General features: G+C 42.5%; 1 protein-coding gene across 17 annotated transcripts in view; it reads left to right on the forward strand.

Annotated features, from left to right (window-relative positions):
- The first annotated feature begins 4202 nt into the window (after nucleotides 1-4202).
- Nucleotides 4203-22391, forward strand: part of RBFOX2 (RNA binding fox-1 homolog 2) — a 310217-nt gene continuing 292028 nt past the window's right edge. For 4 of the 17 annotated variants that reach the window (XM_053585202.1, XM_053585205.1, XM_053585203.1 and 1 more), the window contains exon 1: nucleotides 4249-4823. In XM_053585202.1, coding sequence (XP_053441177.1) covers nucleotides 4638-4823 — 186 coding nt within the window. In that variant the 5' untranslated portion in view covers nucleotides 4249-4637. Of the gene's footprint in view, nucleotides 4824-22391 lie in introns of all 17 variants that reach the window. The other 13 variants (XR_008378936.1, XM_053585195.1, XM_053585209.1 and 10 more) reach the window with 12 other exon arrangements.

The following is a 22391-nucleotide window of genomic DNA, read 5'->3' on the forward strand; positions in this document are numbered from 1 at the left end:
AACCTTTAGCTGCCAGGGAGCCTGAGAATTCTTTTTTCTAGGCAGATTTCAGTCCTGAATGAAATCTGAATTCTGTTAGAAATGAGCAAGAGGAAAATGAATATGGGGTTGGCGACTCCCAGTGCTTGTCATACAAATGAAGAAGGTGGGTCTCAGAGATGCTAAGGGTCTTGTTCAAGAGCAAGATATATGGCAAATTCAGCATCAAACCCACGTCTGCTTGATACCAGAATCTACGTTCTTGACCACTGTGAGACTGACCTCCTTATCATGATGCATTGCTAGACTGAGCTCTTTGGTACTAAGAATAAATTTTTTTCACCTTGGCATTCCAGATCCTTGCCCATAGTTTGTTGAATGAATAAATGTTAGGACTGTGGTAGTTTCTGCAGCTAAAAATTCTTTCTAGGCTGGGAGCAGTGGCTCATGGCTGTAGTCCCTGTGCTTTGGGAGGCTGTGGTAGGAGGAGTGCTTGAGCCCAGAAGTTTAAGGTTTCAGTGAACTATGATATGGCCACTGCACTCTAGCCTGGGTAATACAGCAAGACCTTGTCCCTAAAAAACAAGTAAATAAAAATATTCTTTCTAGGGCGGCGCCTGTGGCTCAGTCGGTAAGGCGCCGGCCCCATATACCGAGGGTGACGGGTTCAAGCCCAGCCCCGGCCAAACTGAAACCAAAAAATAGCCGGGTGTTGTGGCGGGCACCTGTAGTCCCAGCTACTTGGGAGGCTGAGGCAAGAGAATCGCTTAAGCCCAGGAGTTGGAGGTTGCTGTGAGCTGTGTGAGGCCACGGCACTCTACCGAGGGCCATAAAGTGAGACCCTGTCTCTACCAAAAAAAAAAAAAAAAAAAAAAAAAAAAAAAATTCTTTCTAGGAAAATATTCGTTAATGGCCTCTTTTTCCATGATGTTTCATAACTACTCCCAAACAAGTTGCTGCAAATGTATATAAAAGAAATGATCCTGGTGTTTGTGCAGCCACGGGTACATTTGGTCTCTTCTATCTACAGGCTTTGGTTCTCCTTGCTTTCCCTAAATGCATAATGCTTGTTTATAGGGCAGGTCCAATTTCTCTTTGTTCTGCCTGGTCAGTCAAACATTCCTATACTTCACTGTTCTATTTCTTAGGCACTTGAGTGCTACTTGAATAACAATAATTTGAGTCATAGGCAGCCCTGATTCCAAATCTCATTTCTTGCTGGGTCATGAAGCAGCCCAGGACATACCTAATATCATTTAGATTTCAATATTTTGGCAAGGTAGGTAGGAAAGAAAGAAGAATTCTTTTATTTCTTTTATTTATTTGAGACAGTCTCATTATGTCACCCTCGGTAGAGTGCCGTGGCATCACAGCTCATAGCAACCTCCAAGTCTTGGGCTTAAGCGATTCTCTTGCCTCCATCTCCCAAGGCGCTGGGACTACAGGCACCCACCACAATGCCCAGCTATTTTTATTGCAATTGTGATTGTTGTTTAGCTGTCTGGGCTGGTTTTGAACTGGACAACTTCAGTGTATGTGGCTGGTGCCATAACCACTGTGCTACAGACACTGAGCCACAAAAGAAGAATTCTTAAGATACCAGTTTAATAAGTAGTATTTTCAGAAAACAAACTCCTGATATCACTAGATTATTAAAAAAAAAAAAAAAAAAAGAAAAGCTATTGTTTTTCTGTAGGACACCGAGAAACATTTCTGATTTTCCTTCAAAGTCATAATACTTCGTTGGACAGGATTAGGCTGTGGGGTACTATCAACTGGAGACCCCTGACTTAGGTTGGGACTGTCTAATTCAGCTCGAGATCAAGCTTGCAGGTGCTTTGATTTCCATCTTACTGGAGCAAACTGCAATAGTAAGAGATGTTTGGGCTTCTCTTTCCAGCCCAGATACTTTCATAGGCCCCTAGCTAATAGCTTGCTATACTAACCAAAATAAGATGATAAATAATTATCACTTACTAAACAGTAACTATGTTTTAGGCACTGTACTGAGAGCTTTATTTTATCTCATTTAATCCTATACTGTGACTATTAATATTGCCATCTTACAAATGAGACATGTAAAGCTTAGTGTGTAAAATAATTTGCCAAACACAATTGTTGCACCAAGGTGTTACTTGAGGAGCTTTGTCCCATCTGAATCTCTAACAGCTCCATCCAAGCTACCTTATATAATAAAAGCCCCAATAATGGTGATAAGGGTATCTTTTGATTTTTGACAATGAACATTTTTCATTCTCATTTAAAATATGACTAAGATGATAATGGTAATAATAATAATCATAGCTAATAATTCTTGAGTGCTTACCATAAGTCATTCTGTTCAAAGTTCTTAAAATGTGATACTTCATTTAATCCTTACAATAATCCTTTCAGGAAGGTATTACTATGATTATTATCCTAATTTTTAGATAGAAAAATTGAGATATTGAGAAATTAGCTTTCATAAAGCATCAGGAGTTGTAAGCAACAGAGCCAAAATTTATTTTTATTGACAATCAAAAATTTTTATTGATCTGTAACAAAGCCTAAGTCATGTGCACTTGATGTGAAAACTCAGCTTCAGTTCAGGTTTCCAGCCCTTCCTTCTAATCTGCAGTCCTAAACACCTTTTAAACAGAAATTCTTAGTCACCACTGGCTTATCATTATGTGGGCAGTAGCTGGTAAAGCCCGAGTTCTAACCTGGGTTGCTCTGACTCTACGCAGGGACCTTTACATATTGTACTGTCTGCATTCTGGCCAGGTTAAACTCAAGTTCAAAGGCCAAGTTATAGACTGACTGGAAATAACCTTAGAAATATCTAACACAAGGTTTCTCAACCTGTGAACTATTGACATTTCTTGCTGGATAAATTCTGTCCTGTGCGTGGCAGGCTATTGAGCAACATTCCTGACTTCTAGATGCCAGCAGCATCCCCGTTATAACAATCAAAAATGCCTTCAGACATTGACAAAGGTGGAGATGGTACAAAGGCAAAAATCACCTCTGGTTGATATAAACTATCTCCTCATTTTACTATCTCCTCATGATGGAGCTGGGGTCTAAAAGGAGGTAGTTGGCAAGGCTGAGACCAGAAACCAAGTCATTCATGCAACATCTTTTCATTTCCAGGGGTGCAATATAGGACCCCTGGAAAGTAGATGTAGCCCTTCTTCCTACCGTCTGGTAGGAGAGAGATATCTTTACCTACCCAAAGTTGGTAAGCAATAAAGTACTACTGGGGCAGCAAAATGTAGAGAAAGAGAAAATGATCTGGTGTCCTTTGTTGTGGACTTGCCACTTACTGCTGCAGGACTTGCTAAGCTTCAGATTCATCATCAATGAAATGGAGATGTTGGTATCTACTATACCTACATCACCAGCCTTAAACCGGGCCCGTGTATGCGTTGTACAAACCGTAATGCTCTTACAAACATCAGGTATTATTAAGATCTTTCGGAATGTGGTATTAACTACGCTTAGAGTAAAGCTCTCAGAACTGGGAGGCATGTGAAAGGTGGCTTCATTTCTGGACTTTTCCTTTTTTTTTTTTTTTGTAGAGACAGAGTCTCACCTTATGGCCCTCGGTAGAGTCCGTGGCCTCACACAGCTCACAGCAACCTCCAACTCCTGGGCTTAAGCGATTCTCTTGCCTCGGCCTCCCAAGTAGCTGGGACTACAGGCGCCCGCCACAACGCCCGGCTACATTTCTGGACTTTTCAACTTGAGATCCTCATTCTTCCGAAGGAAAGCAAAGAGCCCTCCCCATCCTGGCCCCCTTCACAGTGTCCCTTCTCTTCCCTGGGGCCAAAGTGGCCAGAAGAGTGAACTCAGGTCACGGCTAGTCCTGTAATCTTAAATTGCTCCCGGCTCTCGGGTCTTTCAAACCCCGCCCGCCCCAGGTTACGGCCCCGCCCCTCCGTGCTGGCTGGCTCTCCAGGACAATCCCAGGCTGAGGCCGGAGATTCCCGAGGTTCCCCGATCTCTTCCCGGCTTCTCTCGGGCCGCCTGAGCGGAGGCGGCGGAGATTGCCGAGGGGCGCTGGCCCCACCCCCTCCGCGGGCTCAGCCGTGGCCGCCCCCGCCCCCTCCACACAGCCTCCCGCGCGGGCTCGAGTCCGACATCCCGATCCCTCCCTCCTTCTTTTTCTCTCCCCGCCTTCCCGGTGCTGCCACAGTGGCGGGTCGGAGGGTCCCGGCCAGTCAGCTTGTTCCTGCCTCGCGCCCCTCCTCCCCCCAAATAAACAGCCCTCCCCACGCCTCGGGAGCCCGGACCGCCCCCTTCCTCCCTAGGCCGGCGTGTTGTGAGGGAGAGTGCGAGTGAGCCAGCGCGGGACGGCAGGCTAGCACCGGGAGTGCGAGAGGCGGGGCGGCGCGGCGGGCCGGCCAGGCGTCGCGTGTGCGTGTGGGGGCGCGAGCGAGTGCCCGTAGCCACCCGCCAGCGGCCCGAAGCCGACAACCCCGCGGGCGAGCGAGCGGGCAGGAGCGGCGGGCGCGAGCCGTGCGGGGGCGCCGGGCCCGCGCGCGCGCACGCACGCACGCACGCGGGGGGGCGGGGCAGGCGCGCGCCCGCCTGTCGCGACAGTCGGGGCCGAGGCCCAGGGGGAGGTGGCCTGTCGCGGGTCGCCCGGCTCCCGGAGGCGAGGGGGGCGCGGGCGGATGGCGGAGGGCGCCCAGCCGCAGCAGCCGCCTCAGCTCGGGCCCGGCGCCGCTGCCCGGGGCATGAAGCGGGAGTCGGAGCTGGAGCTGCCGGTTCCCGGAGCGGGAGGAGACGGAGCCGAGCCCGGCCTGAGCAAGCGGCCGCGCACCGAGGAGGCGGCGGCCGACGGCGGCGGCGGGATGCAGGTGATCGCGCGGGACGGGGCGCCCGGTTATCGCTGGGGTGCGGAGCGGAGCCGTGAGGGGCGGCCCCGGGCTCCCAGGCTTGGGGAGGGGAGGGCTTCCAGTGGTCCCGGGATGGAGGTGGGAGGGGGTGGGTCGGGGCCTGGTTGGAAGTTGGGGCGAACTTGGGGTAGAGGCGAAGGGTGCAGGGGTACCCCGGTATGCCGGGAGGGTCGTGATTCCTGAGGGGATGAGGGGCACGACGGTGACTAGGTTTTGGGGGGAAATCGGACATGGTTCAGATGGGTTCCATTTCTTCAAACCTTTCCTTAGCTCCTTCCTTGGGGTGGGGTGAGAGCCGGGACATCCTTCGTCTGTTGCCCAGAGGGGAGCCGCTGGTCTGAGTGGAGGACGAGGGGACCTGGTGGGAAACCTCCCAAGAAGAAGGAATACCTTTTTGGCAGCCCTCAGGCACACTCTGGGATGGGGAAGGGAAGCGCCTTTTGAAGGAATGGAGAGAAAAGCCAGAAAACTCAAAGAGAGCCGAAAGGGGATGTGGCTGAGATTGTGGGCTAAATCACCACACAGAAGTGTGTGAAGTACGCGAGTTTGGTAGTGATGTGGGAACACGGTGGTGCTGTCTCGTTAACTTTGTGGAGCATGCTAATAAGCCTGAAGAGACACTGGACAGGTTCCTCCTGTACTTTGCCCATTGCATCCTACATTAGCAGGACACCAAATAACTCTTTAATGTCCTGGGCTTTAAAAAAATTTATAGGGCCGTTAGAAGACTGATTTCTGAGTTCTGGACTCAAGGAGAAGCTGGGTTGATTTCGATAGGGAAAGAGAAAGGTATTCACGATGTCAGTTGAGTTTGTAGCTTGATCTTAAGACCTTTCTAAGTTTTAGGATTTGATCTGTATTCAGAAAATACTTACTGTGAAATGGTGAGGCTCATCTGCCAGCTATGGTGTAGATACCTGCCTTATTCTTTTAGAATCACATAGTGTTAAGAGAAGGGACTAGACATCATCCTTTTAGTTCTTAACTTGAATGGACCGGGAAGATTCTTAAGCGTAATAGTTTATGTGTACTTTTTGGTGAAGGAAAGTCAATAGTTTCATCATTTTTGTTTTTTGGAAGGGATTCAAGTCCTATCATGTTTTGACCACCTTTTTTTATAGATGAGGAATTAAAAGTTGAGAAGAGTAGTGACTTGAATAAGGCCACCCAGTTAGTAGAACTTGAACTGAAGCCTGCTCTTCTAATTTCTATTCCTTTGCTCTCTCCGTTGCACCACTTTTGGAAATCTCTGCAGTGCCAAAAGACTTCCTATGCTCTCCTCCCTGCTTTTCAAGGTTCTGCTGACTTCCTGTGTTAGAGACAGAGCTGTACTTAAACCTGGCATGTTTGTTGTGTGCTTCTTGGTCTCCCAGAGTCCACCCTGTTACTTCTGTTGGTTTGAGTAAAGTGACCTTCTTGGTGTTTATTTTTGAATTCTTTTGTTTGCCTGCTTTTATCCTCCATTAAAACTCTGTCAGGAAAGGGATTGTGAGAAGTAAAAACTACCACAAGGCCATGGGAAAAATATAGAGGAATGTGGGGAGACTGCAGATGAGGTGGGCGAACACTGGGTGGTAAGGAAGGAAGACTGGATGTAGGTGCTGGTGAGCATGTTCTACGTGGTGTGTGCGTATATCTGTGTGTGTATGTATTCATTTATGGTCTCTGTCAATAGTTAATAGTGAGATCCCCTTCCCTTTCCCTCCTTTACTCCTGGGACCTGTTATTTGCTGCTTGCCTTCAGATTGGCTAAGGATAGTGATATTTGGAAATGGAGCAGCGTATAGGGACTTTGGGCGTATGCAGAGGAAGGAGTAGGTTAGGCCCTTTGGGTACAAGTTGACAACTGAGAACTACCCCACTGAGAATCCTTTTTACACTCTATTTGTGGATGTTTTTTATTTTTTACTTTTATGTTTTCATTGCTGTAGTTCCATCCCATCATGTTACACAGGTATTTAAATCATCATTGATTTAGCCCCTTGGTTATATCTAGCTGTGTGGTTCTGGGGAAATATGTTATTTTGTTTCCTTTGCTGTAAAATAAAGTGTATGTATAAAATGATTTCTAAGTAAGCTTTTAAAAAGTCTGAGTCAAGTCCCCAAGTCAAGTACAATCTAGGTATGGGTGAAAAAATGTTAAAATAGTGTGCGTGTAGATATATTTAATATACTTTCATTGAACTAATGTTTGTTGAGCAGCTGCTATATACCAGGCACTGGTTTTTTTTTTTTTGAGACAGAGTCTCACTTTGTCACCCTTGCTACAGTGCCATGGTGTCACAGCTCATAGCAACCTCCAACTCATGGGCTCAGGTGATCCTCTTGTCTCAGCCTCCTGAGTAGCTGGGACTACAGGCACTCCCCATAACATCCAACTGTTTTTTAGAGATGGGGTCTGGCTCTTGCTCAGGCTGATCTGGAACTCCTGAGCTTAGGCAGTCCACCTGACTAGGCCTCCCAGAGTGGCAGGATTACAGCTATGAATCACTGTGCCTGGCCAGGCACTATTTTAACCCAAGGGGATATATTAGTGAACGAAAGAACCCCCTGCTTTCATGAAACTAATATTGTAAACTTTTATTTATTATTTATTTTATTTTTTGCAGTTTTTGGCCAGGGCCGGGTTTGAACCTGCCACCTCTGGTATATGGGGCCAGCGCCCTACTCCTTGAGCCACAAGTGCCGCTCTGAAACTAATAGTCTAATGGGAAGGAATATTTAATAAAGAAATCAAGAACTATTTTTAGGTGGTGGTAGGGCTAAAATAAAAAATTAAAGCAGGGAAAGAGCTAGAGAATGGTGAATATGGTGAGGGAAGGCCTTTCTCATGACATTAGAATGAAGTGAAGGAATGGGTTATTCAGGTATTTGTAGGAACAGAGTTCAAGAACTGAGGGTGCAGAGTCATTGAGAAAGAAGTGTGCTTGGTATGTCTGAGAACAGGAGACCAGTGTTGCTAGAGCAGAGCTAGCTAGCAGTCTTAAGAGATGATCTCAGTGGTTTAAAAATGCTTATTGGTCCTGCATAAATATACACTCTAAAAAACAGTGCAGCCAGTCTCTTAGGTATGTGGGTTTGTCTTAAAGCACACATTTTTTTTTTTTTTATTCATATACATTAGCACAAATAGAGTTTTTCTGAGGTCATAGCTTCTTTCCTGAAGCCTTCTGTGGTGGCTTAGCTCACATCAGTCACACCCTACTTTTGCTTCCTGGTGTATATTAATGCTTAATTATGCATCATCTTATATTGTCCCCTAATTGTTTTTTTATTCTTGTTTCTCTATTAAGATTGTAGGCTTCTCAAAGACAGGAAATATATATCATTTATGTTTATTCTTAATGATATCTAGTAGTTTTGGGTACATGGTAAGTGCTGAATGCCTGTTAAATTGAAGTTGAAATTACCTTTTACAAATAGTTAAGGGATTACAAAAATTATGAAATTCTGGTGTGAGGGTACCATTCCAAAATTCTCCAACCCCTTTGAGTCAAAGGACTAACCCCTTTTTATAGAATAATGTCATTTGCTAGAGTTAATTTCTCAAGGCTACTTACTTAATGGAACTGCAGTGCTAAACGTCAGATTCCAAAACTGAACCCTTTTGAGTTGTATCCACTAAGCTTTTGGAGTAAATTATTACTTCCCAAAGTGGAGCTTAGGGGACTCTGGAGAGTCCATGGTGTTTGTATTATAATTGTTAGGCTCAGAAGGAGAGAGAGGAAGAGTCGGTGTGTTCAAGGGCAGTATACATAGAAGCTTTATGTGACTGGAAGAGGAGTCAGTGCAGTTCTGGAAATAGTGGAGAAGTAGAGAAACCTGAACTCTGGAGTAGAAGGGCAGTGACCAGTTGAACTGGAAGTTGACGTATAGCTTAAGAAATGTACTTAGCTATTAAAGAGAGTACTTGCAAATAATGTCCTTTGGCTTGGTGGAAAGTTAAATGTAGGAATATTAGAGGTTCATTTTACCTTAAGCAAGTCTGATTATGTAAGTTAGATGCTACAAAATATACTGGGTAATGAATTCTTTTGGTCAGCTTTTCTAGAGAATTTAAACAATTTGATTAACACAAATTCAATTTTTGTGTAGTTTTCTAGGAATTTAGCTGCTGTATAAGGTAAGATGCATCTTAATTATTACTTACGTCTTTCAGCAAAATTTTTGATGGCAGTGAAATGTTGGTATGTGATTATATGGCTGAGTAACTGCTTGTGACTGTAGAGTCATAAATCCAGTTTAGCTAAGAGGGTTCAGCAATTGTTCATGTTAGTGGTTGGCTCTAATAGTAGGAAGTTTCCTGGTCTCAGGGAAGGGATTCCAGGTAGCCTGTAATTTCTTTGTAGATGCTGTGTTCATTTAAGTAGTTTATCTTTCCATTTGTTTATTTCTGGGTTTATTTCTTTCTAGTTGAATGTCTCTTTGGACCAGAGGTCCTCAACTTTTTAAACGGGGCCAGTTCATTGTCCCTCAGACGTTGGAGGGCTGGACTACAGTTTAAAAAAAAAACAAACTATGAACAAATTCCTATGCATACTGCACATATCTTATTTTGAAGTAAAAAAACAAAACAGGAACAAATACAATCACACCGCCTCATGTGGCCCACGAGCTGTAGTTTGAGGACCCTTGCTTTGGACCCTTGTTTGGGTATTTGGTGCTGAAAACTGAGCATGATGCTGTCATTTGAGTAGAGTTATAAAAATTACATTCTTTCTTTACAAGTAATTTCAAGAACAGTGTGTCAGTAAGATTACTGGATTTTTCTTTTCTTTCTTTCTTTTTTTGCAGTTTTTGGTTGGGGCCGGTGCATGTGGAGCTGGTGCTCTACTCCTCTGAGCCACAGGCGCCGCCCCAGATTACTGGATTTTTTTTTTTTTTAATTATGTATTATTTCTTTTTTTTTTTTTAATTGTTGGGGATTCATTGAGGGTACAAGATTACTGGATTTTTTAATCTCTGTCCATCTTAGTCTTTTTGGGCTGCCACAGCAGAATACCACAGACTGGGCAGCTTAAACAACAGAAATGTTTCTTAGAGTTATGGAAGCTGGGAAGTCCAAAATCAAAGTGCCAGCATATTTAGTGTCTGGTGAGGACCTACTCCAGGCTTATATACAGCTACCTTCTTGCTGTGTGCTCATATAGCCTTTTCTCAGTGTTTGCTTTTGGAGAGAGAAAGAGAGTCAGTGGGTTAGAAGGGCATTAATCCTGTCATGTGGGTTCTCATGACTTTATCTAAAGCTAATTACCTTCCAAAGGCTCCATGTCCCTATACCATCATACTGAGAGTTAGGGCTTCAACATGTAAATTTTGGAGGGACAAAACATTCAGCCAATATCATGAATATTGTAGATGGAGAGACTGAGGCACAATCATGAAAAAATTACGAATTTTTTCAAAGTCTCACAAGGAAGCCTGCCAATGTAAAATTAGGTATGTGTTTGAAAAGGAGGAAGTCAGATCTGATTTCAAAGTATAATCTTGAGGGTGACTTAAGAGATGGGCCTGAGTTGAATTTGTCTCCCAACTTTCTTGCCCATCTTCTAGCCACATTGTCATTTTTTTCTCTAATCACACTGGTGTGTGAACACAACAGAAGCTGACTAGAGATTTAACTTTCAGTTTGTTATAAAGCAGACTGGTGCAGACAGGCCTCAAGATTACAGGACTGTGGAGAAAGAAATTCAGAGTACTACTTAGTGTAAACAAGAATGTTGCTAGTGAATTTCATAGTTTAACATCTTTCAGGTCTTCAGTGTTATGTTAGGTTTAAGTAATTTTTAGAAACCAGAAAGTCTCATCTTAGTGAATTTGTTTGGATTTTTGTTGATATACATTTATAAAGCATAGTAAATCTTTATTCCAGGGCAGATCTATACTTCCTTCAAAGAGAAAGGGAGAACTACAGAGATGAAGGAAAGGAAATGATAGTAATTGGAGCGTGAGCAAACAGATGGAGGGAGGGATGGCGAGTGCCTTTGGTGTTTTAGGTGGCCTCTAAGAGTCTTGAGTTTCTTATTCTTCTCCCCTACAGCCCCAATATAAGCAGGCAGCTTACATGGCTAAGGTTTCATTATCTAATCCATCACAGATCAGCTTGAATAAACCCATTGGCTGGCGCTGATCTAGTTAGGAGGGTAGTACAAAGCTGCTTGAGCCAGGATTGGGACAAATCGGATCAGAACTGCCATGTGAATCCTGGACACATTTTTCTAATTTGGGTAGACAAAGTAGTTTGGGAAATCACTGAAGATTGCTGTTAGGTTTTTTTCAAATGTGGTTTTAGGGACCCTGAAGGGAAAATGTATGGAGGGTTTGATATATTTTCCTGGAGGGATAGCCAAGTTGCATTGATTATTTGAGTCTGAACATTTTTGGTCACTAATGCTCAAGAGTGACCTTTTTTAGTGGCATTTGGCGATTACAGTTGTGATCACTCAATTGTGACTTTTCTAAGGGATCTGTTAATCTGAGGCAGAATGATATGGGTGGGTCCTCTTTCCATTTTTGAAGGGGAGATGTTACTACTCTCATCATTCCCAGTCTTAATATGTAATCATATTTATTATCCATATATATTTGAAGTATAGTGTAATAAAGAAACACCATTTAGAGCAGCTGTTCTCAACCTATGTGTTGAAACCCACAGGAACTGTATTAAAGGGCGGCGGTATTAGGAATGTTGAGAACCACTGATTTAGAGTTTCTTATATTTGAATTTGAATCCTCGCTATTCTGTTTACCAAATGAATGGCCCTTGGCAAGATATTGAACATCTTTGAACTCATGCTCAAACCTTTGTGAACTGAGAGAATTAATATATACTCTTTGGAACTACTACAATGAATCACTGAGATTATTTGAAGCACCTATCAAGGAACCCAGTGCTACGTGTTTTTTTCTTTCTTTTTTTTTTTTTTTTGGCCAGGGCCGGGTTTGAACCCACCACATCCGGTATATGGGGCCGGTGCCCTACTCCTTTGAGCTGTAGGCACTGCCCAACATGTTTATTTTTTGTGTTCCTTATATCCTGCTATGCAGCATTCAGTAAGTTCCTGCTTACTGGTTGATCAGCATAGAGTGGTTAACATGTCTTTTTTTTTTTTTTTTGAGACAGAGCCTCAAGCTGTCACCCTGGGTAGAGTGCTATGGCGTCACAGCTCACAGCAACATCCAGCTCCTGGGCTTAAGCGATTCTCTTGCCTCAGCCTCCCAAGTAGCTGGAACTGCAGGCGCCCACCACAATGCCCGGCTGTTTTTTGGTTGTAGTTGCCATTGTTGTTTGGCAGGCCTGGGCTGGATTTGAACCTGTCAGCTCTTTTGTATGTGGCTGGCACCTTAGGTGCTTGAGCTACAGGCGCCGAGCCAGTTAACATGCTTCTGATTAAGTGCCAGAGTTGGAAACTACTAGAAATGAGCAGTGTGTTAAACTGGGAAACTTCATTTGCTTGTGATCCAGGGTAGAGAAAAGGAGTGAACCTGGTCATTGTGGTCTCTCTGGTTAGAGGAAGGGGAGACATTTAATTCTTTACTAAGGAGTGGAAGGACTACTGAAGTATCTTAGTGCCAGCATTAGGGCTGTGGACATACCATAGAACCCGTGAGATCTCTATTGGGAGGGTGGGTGACAGATTCACTGGCTGTTTTGTGGTACATAGGATGTAGGAACAGTGAAAGATATTTTAAATTTTATAAGATTTGTTGGTAAATGTGCAGCTTCACCTGCATGGTACTTTTCTCTTTTTGGTTTGTGGAAGTTGAATTGGGATGCTTTTGTGTTGTCTCTTTGGGTATTTCTTTAGTTTCTTCAAACCCATCCTCCAGACTGTTGACAGAATGACCTATATAAAAGAGCCATCTGACTGTTACTCCCTGCATAAAGCCATTTGAAAGCTTGTGTTTGACATCCGGATAAAGTCCATTCACTTGTTTGCATTACCAGACGACCTTTGCCTACCTTTCCAGGCCCATTTCTTTCTTTTTTTTTTTTTTTTGGCTGGGGCTCGGTTTGAACCTGCCACCTCCAGCATATGGGACCAGCGCCCTACCCGCTGAGCCACAGGCACCGCCCGCGAGGCCCATTTCTTTTTTTTTTTCAGGCCCATTTCTTAATATACTCCACCAACAAGTTCATGTCCAGGGACTTGGCAGTTTCCTGGGCATACTATGCCATCCAGGCTAATGCATACTTTTGTGCTTTTGTTTTTGTTCCTGCCTCATCTCCATCTTCTCTTTCATTTGTAAGGATCAGTCTTTAAGAATCAGTTTGGTTATTGATTCTTCCTGGATGCCTTTTGTGACTACTACTATCCCTCTCATCCTCCTGCTGTTTTCTAAAACATCGTGTCTATAGCTCTATTATAGAACTTTTTAGATTAACATTTGATCCAATATTGGCCCCTCCACCCCTGCCCAGACTTTGAGATCCTGAAGCAGTCTTTAGGGATCCATAGGATTTCACATTGTGCCAGGGCCCAAGAGTCAGGAAGCTTTCATTCTTTTTGAATTGGACTTTGTCTTTCTACTGCTCACTGGGGACTTGCAGATGGATTTAATTGTTTCTCCTGATTTTCTCAGACTAGGGTGTGGGGGGCGGTGCTAGCCTTTGGTCTGCTTTCCAACTCCTGTGAAGCCTGGTTGTCGGGTTGATATGTGAATGTTACCTGATCTTTCCATTGATATCAGGGTTAAAGGTGAGAGAGGGGTCTTTGAAAACAGAAGCTGGGGTGGAATTTAACTGCAGAATGTGTTGGGTGGGCATAGCAACCTGATATTTAATTTCCTGAGCTCAGATATTAATTGAATGCACGTGTGTGTATGTAAAAAGCTCCTTTGTGATAGTGTGGTTAAGGAAAAAAAAGGAACCATACAACGCAGAGGGGGCAATTAGAGCCAACCTGTTCCAGTTCACTGAAGCAGACTGTTGATCTACCTTTCTAACAGCGTTGCTGAGGGATTCTGGAGTGTTGCAGGTCACATATATTACCACCATTTGGGACTAGAACCATTTGATCAACTATGGACCTTAACCTTTCCTTTCTCAACCAGTGAGTTTCGTCAGATATTTTAGCTTGTTTTTATGCATCTAGGGAAAATACCAAGCTGAGATACTTCATGGAATACATGCTGTTTTGTAGGTCACTCATACTGAGTATGTTTGAAAATAAGGAAGTTTTCTCACCTAATGTGCATGATGCAATGGTACATTTCAAAACTATTAAGAAATGAGTATAATTGCGATGGATGTGTTACTTAGTTCAATGTAAACATTTCACAGTGTATATATCGAAGCAGTACCCTGAACCCCAAAATGCATCAATGTACAAAGTTATGATTTAATAAAAAATAATTAATAAAAAGAAAATAAGGAAGTTTGAATAGTTCTTTTAAGTCTCAGCTTTGGAGAGAAGATTCATAGAAGTATTTTATAAGAATTCTTTCTTTGGCTCTTGTTTTCTCCTTCCTCTTCGCTTTGGCTTCTGGTTTGGGCTCCTGTGTAATCCTTGACTATTCTCCAGCTTTGAGATTTACCTCGCTAGTTTGGTTTAGGGGCCTCTTCTCTGGCTTTTTCTGCTCTGACTGAATAAAACAGCCTCTAAGAAGAGAATGAGAGAGCAGCCAGTAATATCACTTCCTTCTGATGTGTCCTGCACATACGTGGCATCTAGAAATTTCAGCTGAGGATTCAAGGCAGGGGACACAGATAAATACCACTTATGAAGTAGATGACATTCTTGAATTATCATATGATAATGCTTGAGAGCTTTAAAAGCCTGTTTTCCCAAGGGTGGAAAACAGAGGTTTAGACTTCCACATGGGTGTGTTCAACTATAATACTTGGTTTTTTTAGGGATCTAAATCCCCAGATAACACCCTGGAATGGGGGATTTTTCCCATATAGAGGTCTATTCCTTGGTTTCTCCTTTGTTGAGGAAAAGCTTTGCAGTGGATATTGGATATTTTATTCCAGGCATGTGGTTTTTGAGGAGACATTGCTGTTTGTTTTTCCTTCTGGCTGCATTGATTTTGTCAGATCCTAATTGGAAATACCACAAGCAAAGCATAATTTATTGTGTGGGACTCTTCCAGCTCTGGGTACTGGGGTGGGGACAGAAGCTGACTGCTAGAACTAGAGGAACTCTAGACAGGGCCTGAGGGCAATGTGGCGTCTGAATGTGGTGTCTGGTTACTGCTTGAGTTAGAACACTTTTGGACAGAGGTTTATGAGAATTTCTTCCCATTTCTTTTCTCTGAGCTGCTTTTTTCCCATACGAATTTGACAGTTGTTCGAAGGAGAGGATATTAATTGCTGTCAGCCAGAATAATTTCCAGAGCCGACTTATATGGATGTCGTTTAGGGATTAATTGCAGAGGTATGTGGCTTGTCTGAGATAGGAGGACATTGATTCTGTTTTCTTGGAAGTTGGTGGGGCTTCTTCTTGGGCCTGCTCTATTTATCTTGGACATTTGTCAAGTGGGAGCGCAGCTGAATAGTTAGCCCTGTTACATGGAGCTTAGTTTCATAGGTCATCCTCTCTTGGGGATTTTTATATATTCACACAGCCTTAAATTTGTTTTGTTTCTGTTTTCTTCCCCCTTTTCTATTTTTCCTTCTGCAGTTCAGTGTTCCACAAACATTCTTGAGAGGATGGTTAATAATTTTGGGTAGAAGACAGGAGTTATAGATCTTTTTTTAGCCCCCCCCTTTTTTATTTAGTTCCCCATTCTGCAGAAGCATTGCAAATGAGGTTGCTTATCTTTTAATCAGACTGGCTTGTCCCATAATCCTTCTGAATATGTAGCTTTGACAGCTTTCACCTGCTGTTTCTTGGTTTCCAGGGGATGGGATAGTAGGATAGTGTGATTTCAAAGCAAAAACTGGCAAAATTGGAAGATGTTTTGTGGCGGCTCTCAGCATCCACAAGGCTTAACTCATTGGTTTGCACCTCATACAGGTTTCAGGAACACTGTCACTGTCAGTGACTGACACAATGGGTTTGAGGACTTTGTTGGAACTTCAGGAAGTCTCCACATTGGCTGCCTCTCACAGAGGGAATTTTGGCAAAGCTTCCAGAGAGTTGGTAGTACTTGTTTTGCAAATAAGACCCTGGTCTTACATTGTGCATCTTTTGTGAGAGATGGAAACAGCTTGCTTAAAAGGATGCTATGCACCTGTCACTGATGCATTCCATTTCGTTTACCTCTGTCTCTGTTACCTTCATATACCAATTTTACTATATGTTTTGTATTTTGTATTCAAACTTGAAGCCCCATAGTCTCTCCTACTCAAGACTTTGTTTTTTTAAAGACAGAGTCTCACTCTGTCGTCCTGGGTAGAGTGCTCTGACTTCATAGCTCACAGCAACCTCAAACTCTTGGGCTCAAATGATCCCCTTCCCTCAGCCTCCCGACTAGCTGGGACTACAGGGGCCTGGCTATTTTTAGAGCCAGGGTCTTGCTCTTGCTCAGGCTAGTCTCGAACTCCTGAGCTCAAGTCAGGCTTGCACCTAGGCCTCCCAGAGTTCTAGGATTACAATTGTGAGTCCCCATGCTGGCCTCTACTCATGATTTTTTTTTTTTTTTTGAGATGGGATCTCACTCTGTCACTTGCTAGAGTGCCATGGAAAGAGCCTAACTTATAGCAACCTTAAACTCCAAGGGATCCTCCTGCCTCACCCTCCCAAGTATCTGGGACTACAGGTGTGTACTACCATGCCTGGTTAATATTTTCCTATTCTTAGTAGAGATGGGGTCTTGCTCTTGTTCTTGCTCAGGCTTGTCTGTCTCGAACTCTTGAGCTCAAGTAATCCTCCTGCCTTGGCCTCCCAGAGTGCTGAGATGATAGGTGTGAGCTACTGTGCCCGGCCACTCATGACTCTTTTTTTTTTTTTTTTTCATGAGCACTCATGACTTTTAATAAGTTGATTTGGCTGGTTTTGCTATTATTTAAGACTTTGAGGTAATGGTGATCAGATTCAAGAGGTCTGTATCTGGGTTTAGAAATTAGTATTTCTGGCCAAATCCTCTTCATCTTCAGCTGCTGTTCATTCTCATTACTGAAATCTTTTGTCCCCCTTCTTTGTTACAGGTCTTTAACCGCTTGTTGTGATGCTAAATAGATCTTTTGCTACAACACTTTGGCTTTGAGCTGGCTGTGTTTTACAGTGTTGGAGATTGATTGGTTAATTTTGGCTTTACTTCCTTTCAGACTTAAGTATTAAAGCCTGTTATGTGCACATAGTAGCAGCCTTTCTAAAAGGTGTTTATCAGGGACTGTTGGTGATTTTTGTGAACTGTATAAAAATGCTGTGACTAGTAGATATCTCTCTGTGTGTGTGTGTGCAGTTTTTCTTTTATGTGCTTTGCATTTCTCTCAGAGTAGTTTGAAATAAGTGTTAGCTTCTTGTATTTGCTTTTCAATCCTGAAGTCTATTTTAAGACCCTTATTTGATTTTCTTGAGCTTGGCGTAGGGATCATTTATCCTCCTTGGATTTTAGCTTCATTACAAATTATTTTTTGTAGTGTTAGTCTTAGGCAGATAGTAAACACTTAACTTGATTTAACAATATCCCAGAACTTGAAGAAGCCTAAAATATTGTACTGTTCTAGCATCCTGTTTTAAGCAAAGAAATATTTAATTTGTTAATCCCAAGCCGTATTTCATTGGTTGCACTTTGGGAAATGATTATAGCTATTATTCTGCCAAAAAAAATTAAATAAATAAATAAAAAGAGTCAAATAACTTTGGAAGTTAGAATTAAAGAAATTAAAAAAATTATCACATCCTGTGTGTGAGCTATTATGCAGCATTTTCCAAACTGACTTATCCAAACTAGGATTTGTGCCCAGATTTCCTTCTCTAAGTTAATTCCTAACTCTAAATCATTAAAATATATTTAGTGAAATATAGTGAAGGCTCTCATCCCTGTTTCTTTCCCCTTCACCAAATAAGCAACCACTATTACTAGTTTATGTTTTTTCTTTTTTTTAACACAAAACTAGCATACCTTACATTCTTTTGCTCCTTGCTGTTTTCATTTACTATATTAGAAGTTAATTTTTTTCATATAGTAAGGTCTATTAAAGTTTTCATTAATGGTTTCTATATATTTGTGAAATGTGTAGAAAAACTTTTCTCACTCCAAAATTATAAAATATATAATGGCCTTCCACACAGACAGACCTACCTGGGGTAGAGTCCTAGCTTTTCCACTTTATAGCTGTATGTTCTTGGTTAAGTTACTTAATATATTTAAGCCTCTGTTTCTCCCTTGGTAAAATACGCTATAGGATTAGTGTACGAATTAAGAGATGCTGTATGTGTTCAGGGCCTGACATTTAGTAGACATTCGATGTATAATAGCCGTTTTTATTATTACTCAGCCCTATTTTCTTTTCTTTTTTTTTTTTTTTTAGACAGAATCTCACTTTGTTGCCCTAGGTAGAGTGCCCTGGTGTCTTAGCTCACAGCAACCTCAAACTCTTGGGCTCAAATGATCCTCTTGCCACAGCTTCCCAAGTAGCTGGGACTACAGGTGCCCCACCCCAACGCCCAGCTATTTTTAGAGATGGAGTCTTGTTCTTGCTCAGGCTGGTCTCAAACTCCTGAGCTCAGGCAATCTACCCACCTCGGCCTTCCAGAGTACTAGGATTATAGGCATGAGCCACTGAGCCTGGCCTCTCTCTCTCTTTCTCTGTCGTTTTTTTCCTTCCAGTGGAACAAAGAGAAATTTTTTTTTAGGAAGAAGAAAGAGCAGGCTCAGAGCAATTCCAGAGAGTTGGAAGTGGGTCCCTCTCATGATGAAAAACAAGTCTTTTAATCTTTGTATCCTTGGCCCCTCCATTAGTGCCAGGGATATATTATAAGAACCCATTAAATAGATCATCCTTGAACGATACCTGTGGCTCAGTGAGTAGAGCGTGGGCCCCATATACTGAGCGTGGCGGGTTTTTGAGCCCGTCCCCGCCCCTAAAATAGCCAGGGTGTTATGGCAGGTGCCTGTAGTCCTAGCTACTCGGGGGAGACTGAGGCAAGAGAATTGCCTAAGCCCAAGAGCTGGAGGTTGCTGTGAGCTGTGATGCCAGGGCACTCTACCAAGGGTGACAAAGTGAGAGACTCTGTCTCAAAAAAAAAAAAAAAAAAAAATCAGCCTTTATATAATCTAGTTTTTAAATCTCCTTAATAATTTTCATTGTTTTTTCTGTAATCACTGTCTCTGCATTTGAAGCTTGGTGACTAAAATTGCTCACATTAAAAGTTAAATTTATGTTATGTTTTATAGTTTGTAAAATGCTTTCACACAGGTTCTTGTTTATTTCCTACAACAATCTTGAATAATAGGTGATTGTTCCTCCTGTTTTTTCAGATGGTGAAAATAGACCTCCATAAACCCCATGACTAGGAACTGGCAAAGCTGGGACTCCTACTCCTATCTTGTAGTTCTTTATCCAGTGCCATTTCATTGCCCCTAAGACCAAAAGAGTATGACTGATGAGGAATGGAGCACATAGGTACTTTATGTCTTTCTATGCCATACACTTAATATTGAAAACATTTTCCCCGTTACCTGACAGTTGATTCGTGCAGAACTGGGATAATTGGTAGAGATATGCATATTGGTTTTTTAATTCTTTGTTGGTTGGATTTTTGGCTCAAAGTTATTCCATCTCTGGTTTTATTGTTGATTGAATAATAGATCAATAACAGATCAATCAATGGATTGATAATGGTGGGTAGTATAAAATCATCAGAGCTGAAGTCATCTAGAAATTATCAGGGACAGTCTTCTGCTTTAGTCAGGGAGTATAGTTTATATACTCTTTTTTTATTTTTATTTTTAATTTCAGCTTGCTTGTTCATTCTTCTTTGTTTGAAGTACTCTTTTTTTTTTTTTTTGTTCATTTTCTTCTTCCTCTGGCAATGCTCTGTCCCGCTGTTTTTGATGTTAGTAGAGATGGGGTCTTACTCTGTCTCACTGCTGGTCATACTGGTCTCGAACCTCTGAGCTCAGGCAATCCACCCGCCTCGGCCTCCCATAGCGCTGGGACTACAGGCGTGAGCCACCACGCCTGGCCATTTTTTTAAAATTTCAGATTATTGTAAGGATACAATTAGGTTACAAAGTTTGCATTTGTTAGAGTCCCTGTTACAGTTGTGTCCCATTCCCAGGATATATACTCATTTTTATGGAAAAAGATATCTCAGGCTCAGAGAGAGAATATATGAGAGCAAGCAATAAACTTAAACTTTTAGGTTTGGAGTTCAGGGGAACTATTTGTTTCTTAATTTTTTTTACTGCTTGATGTGATTTCACTTGAGAGTTTCTTGTGTGGGGATTTTTCTTCTTTTTACATTTATTTTTAAAGTGCATAATCATATGGTTTATGATTGGAAATGTGCAAAAGATTAAAGAGTAAAAAAACCTTTGTCTTCTCCCAGCTACCTTTTTTTGGGGTAGGGGGTAACCAGTGTGATTAGCTATCTGGTTACTCCTTCAGAGACAGTGTCTACATAGTATTTGTTTTACAAAGAATAATGGTATTAATTTGCATGCTATTCTGCACTTTTCTTTTCTTTTTCTTTCTTTTTTTTTTTTTTGAGACAGAGCCTCAAGCTGTTGCCCTGGGTGGACTGCTGTGGCATCACAGCTCACAGCAACCTCCACCTCCTGGGCTCAAGCGATTCTCCTGTCTCTGCCTCCCAAGTAGCTGGGACTACAGGCACCTGCCACAATGCCCAACTATTTTTTGGTTGCAGCCGTCATTGTTTGGCGGGCCCTGGGCTGGATTCAAACCCGCTAGCTTAGGTGTATGTGGCTGGCGCCTTAATCACTTGAGCCACAGGCGCTGAGCCTGCACTTTGCTTTTCTATTTGAGGATAGTTTCATATTGATTTTTAGGGTTTTTTCAATTAGTAAGCCTTTTGGAATTAAGACTGTTTTGGTCTACTGAGAACCATATCAAAATGTCTGTGGTATAGGACCTGATGTGGTATGATTCTTCATTTTAATGGAATCATGGAATCACAGCATCAGAGACGTAATGTGTATCTCTGTTCTTTCACGTGACTATCCTACAAATCGCTGACTGGTGATACCTTTTAGAGACATCTGAGTAAAAGGTAAGTACCATGAGCTCTTTACTTGCCCTAGTCAGCTGATCCTGGTCTCTCTTTTCCTACTGGTGGGTTAGATATCCTTTGTCATTGAGTTAGTAATGATACTCAGGATCTGCCTTGAGCACATGGAATCTAGCTGCAGTGTGATTTTTATTCATTATGACATCTGAGTACCAGACATATCCCAAATGCCCAGTTTTATCCTGACTGAATGTCACTCCTGTCAGGATGCTATTCAGTGAACCAAGTTTGGTGTTGAATTATGAGAAAGGAAGGTTTAGTTCCTAATAGATATTCCCATCTTAGCAGCCATAATTGCCATTAGCTACACTTAACCCCTATGTTTGTGGAAAGGCCCAGGATTGAGTAAATACTTTTTCCCCCTGCGATATAGCATCCCTGTGACTGAGACTTGATGGGAAATAGTAGACATGGTTCAACAAATGGGAAATTTTTCTTTTGTTTACTGGACAGTTGTGGATTCTGTTCACATACAGAATTAAATATTTCAAGTTTAGGCTTGACTCTTGATTCCAATTTAGATATAGAATTAAGAATTTAAGGGCGGCGCCTGTGGCTCAAGGAGTAGGGCGCTGGTCCCATATGCCGGAGGTGGCGGGTTCAAACCTAGCCCCGGCCAAAAACCACAAAAAAAAAAAAAAGAATTTAAGCTAAGGTTGGGCATGGTGGCTTGTACCTATAATTCTAGGACTCCGGGAGGCTGAGGTGGACGGATTGCTTGAGCTCAGGTGTTTGAGATTAGCCTGAGCAAGAGTGAGACCTAGACCTGGTCTCTAAAAATAGCTGGGTGTTCTGGTGTGTGCCTATAGTCTCAGCTACTCAGGAGTCTGAGGCAAGAGGATCATTTGAGCCCAAGAGTTTGAGGTTGCTGTGAGCTATGATGCCATGCACTCTACTGAGGGTGACAAAGGAAGACCGTCTCAAAAAAAAAAAAAAAAAAAAAAGAAGGAAAGAAAGAATTCAAGCTTAGCGATGCTAGCTTGGTTAATTTTTCACAGAGTTTTGCATTTAAAGACACAAAATAAAGTTGTGGGCTCAACCCCCATAGCTCAGTGGTTAGGGTGCTGGCCACATACACCAGGGCTGGCAGGTTGGAACCCGGCCCAGGCTGGCTAAACGACAATAACAACAACAAAAATAGCCAAGTGTTGTGGCAAGCACCTGTAGACCCAGCTACTTGGGAGGCTCAGGCAAGAGAATTCCTCAAGCCCAAGAGTGAGGTTGCTGTGAACTGTGATGCCATGGCACTCTACCGAGGGTGACATAGTGAGATTGTCTCAAAAAAAAATACCAAAATAAAATTGTGCATTTGAGGGTTTGTTTCTGCAATAGCCCTTTGTCTCCACGGAGATATTATAGTGGAGGTAGTGTTCTAGCTGTTAGA

Source organism: Nycticebus coucang, chromosome 3 (assembly GCF_027406575.1).
Source record: "Nycticebus coucang isolate mNycCou1 chromosome 3, mNycCou1.pri, whole genome shotgun sequence".
Lineage (NCBI taxonomy): Eukaryota > Metazoa > Chordata > Mammalia > Primates > Lorisidae > Nycticebus > Nycticebus coucang.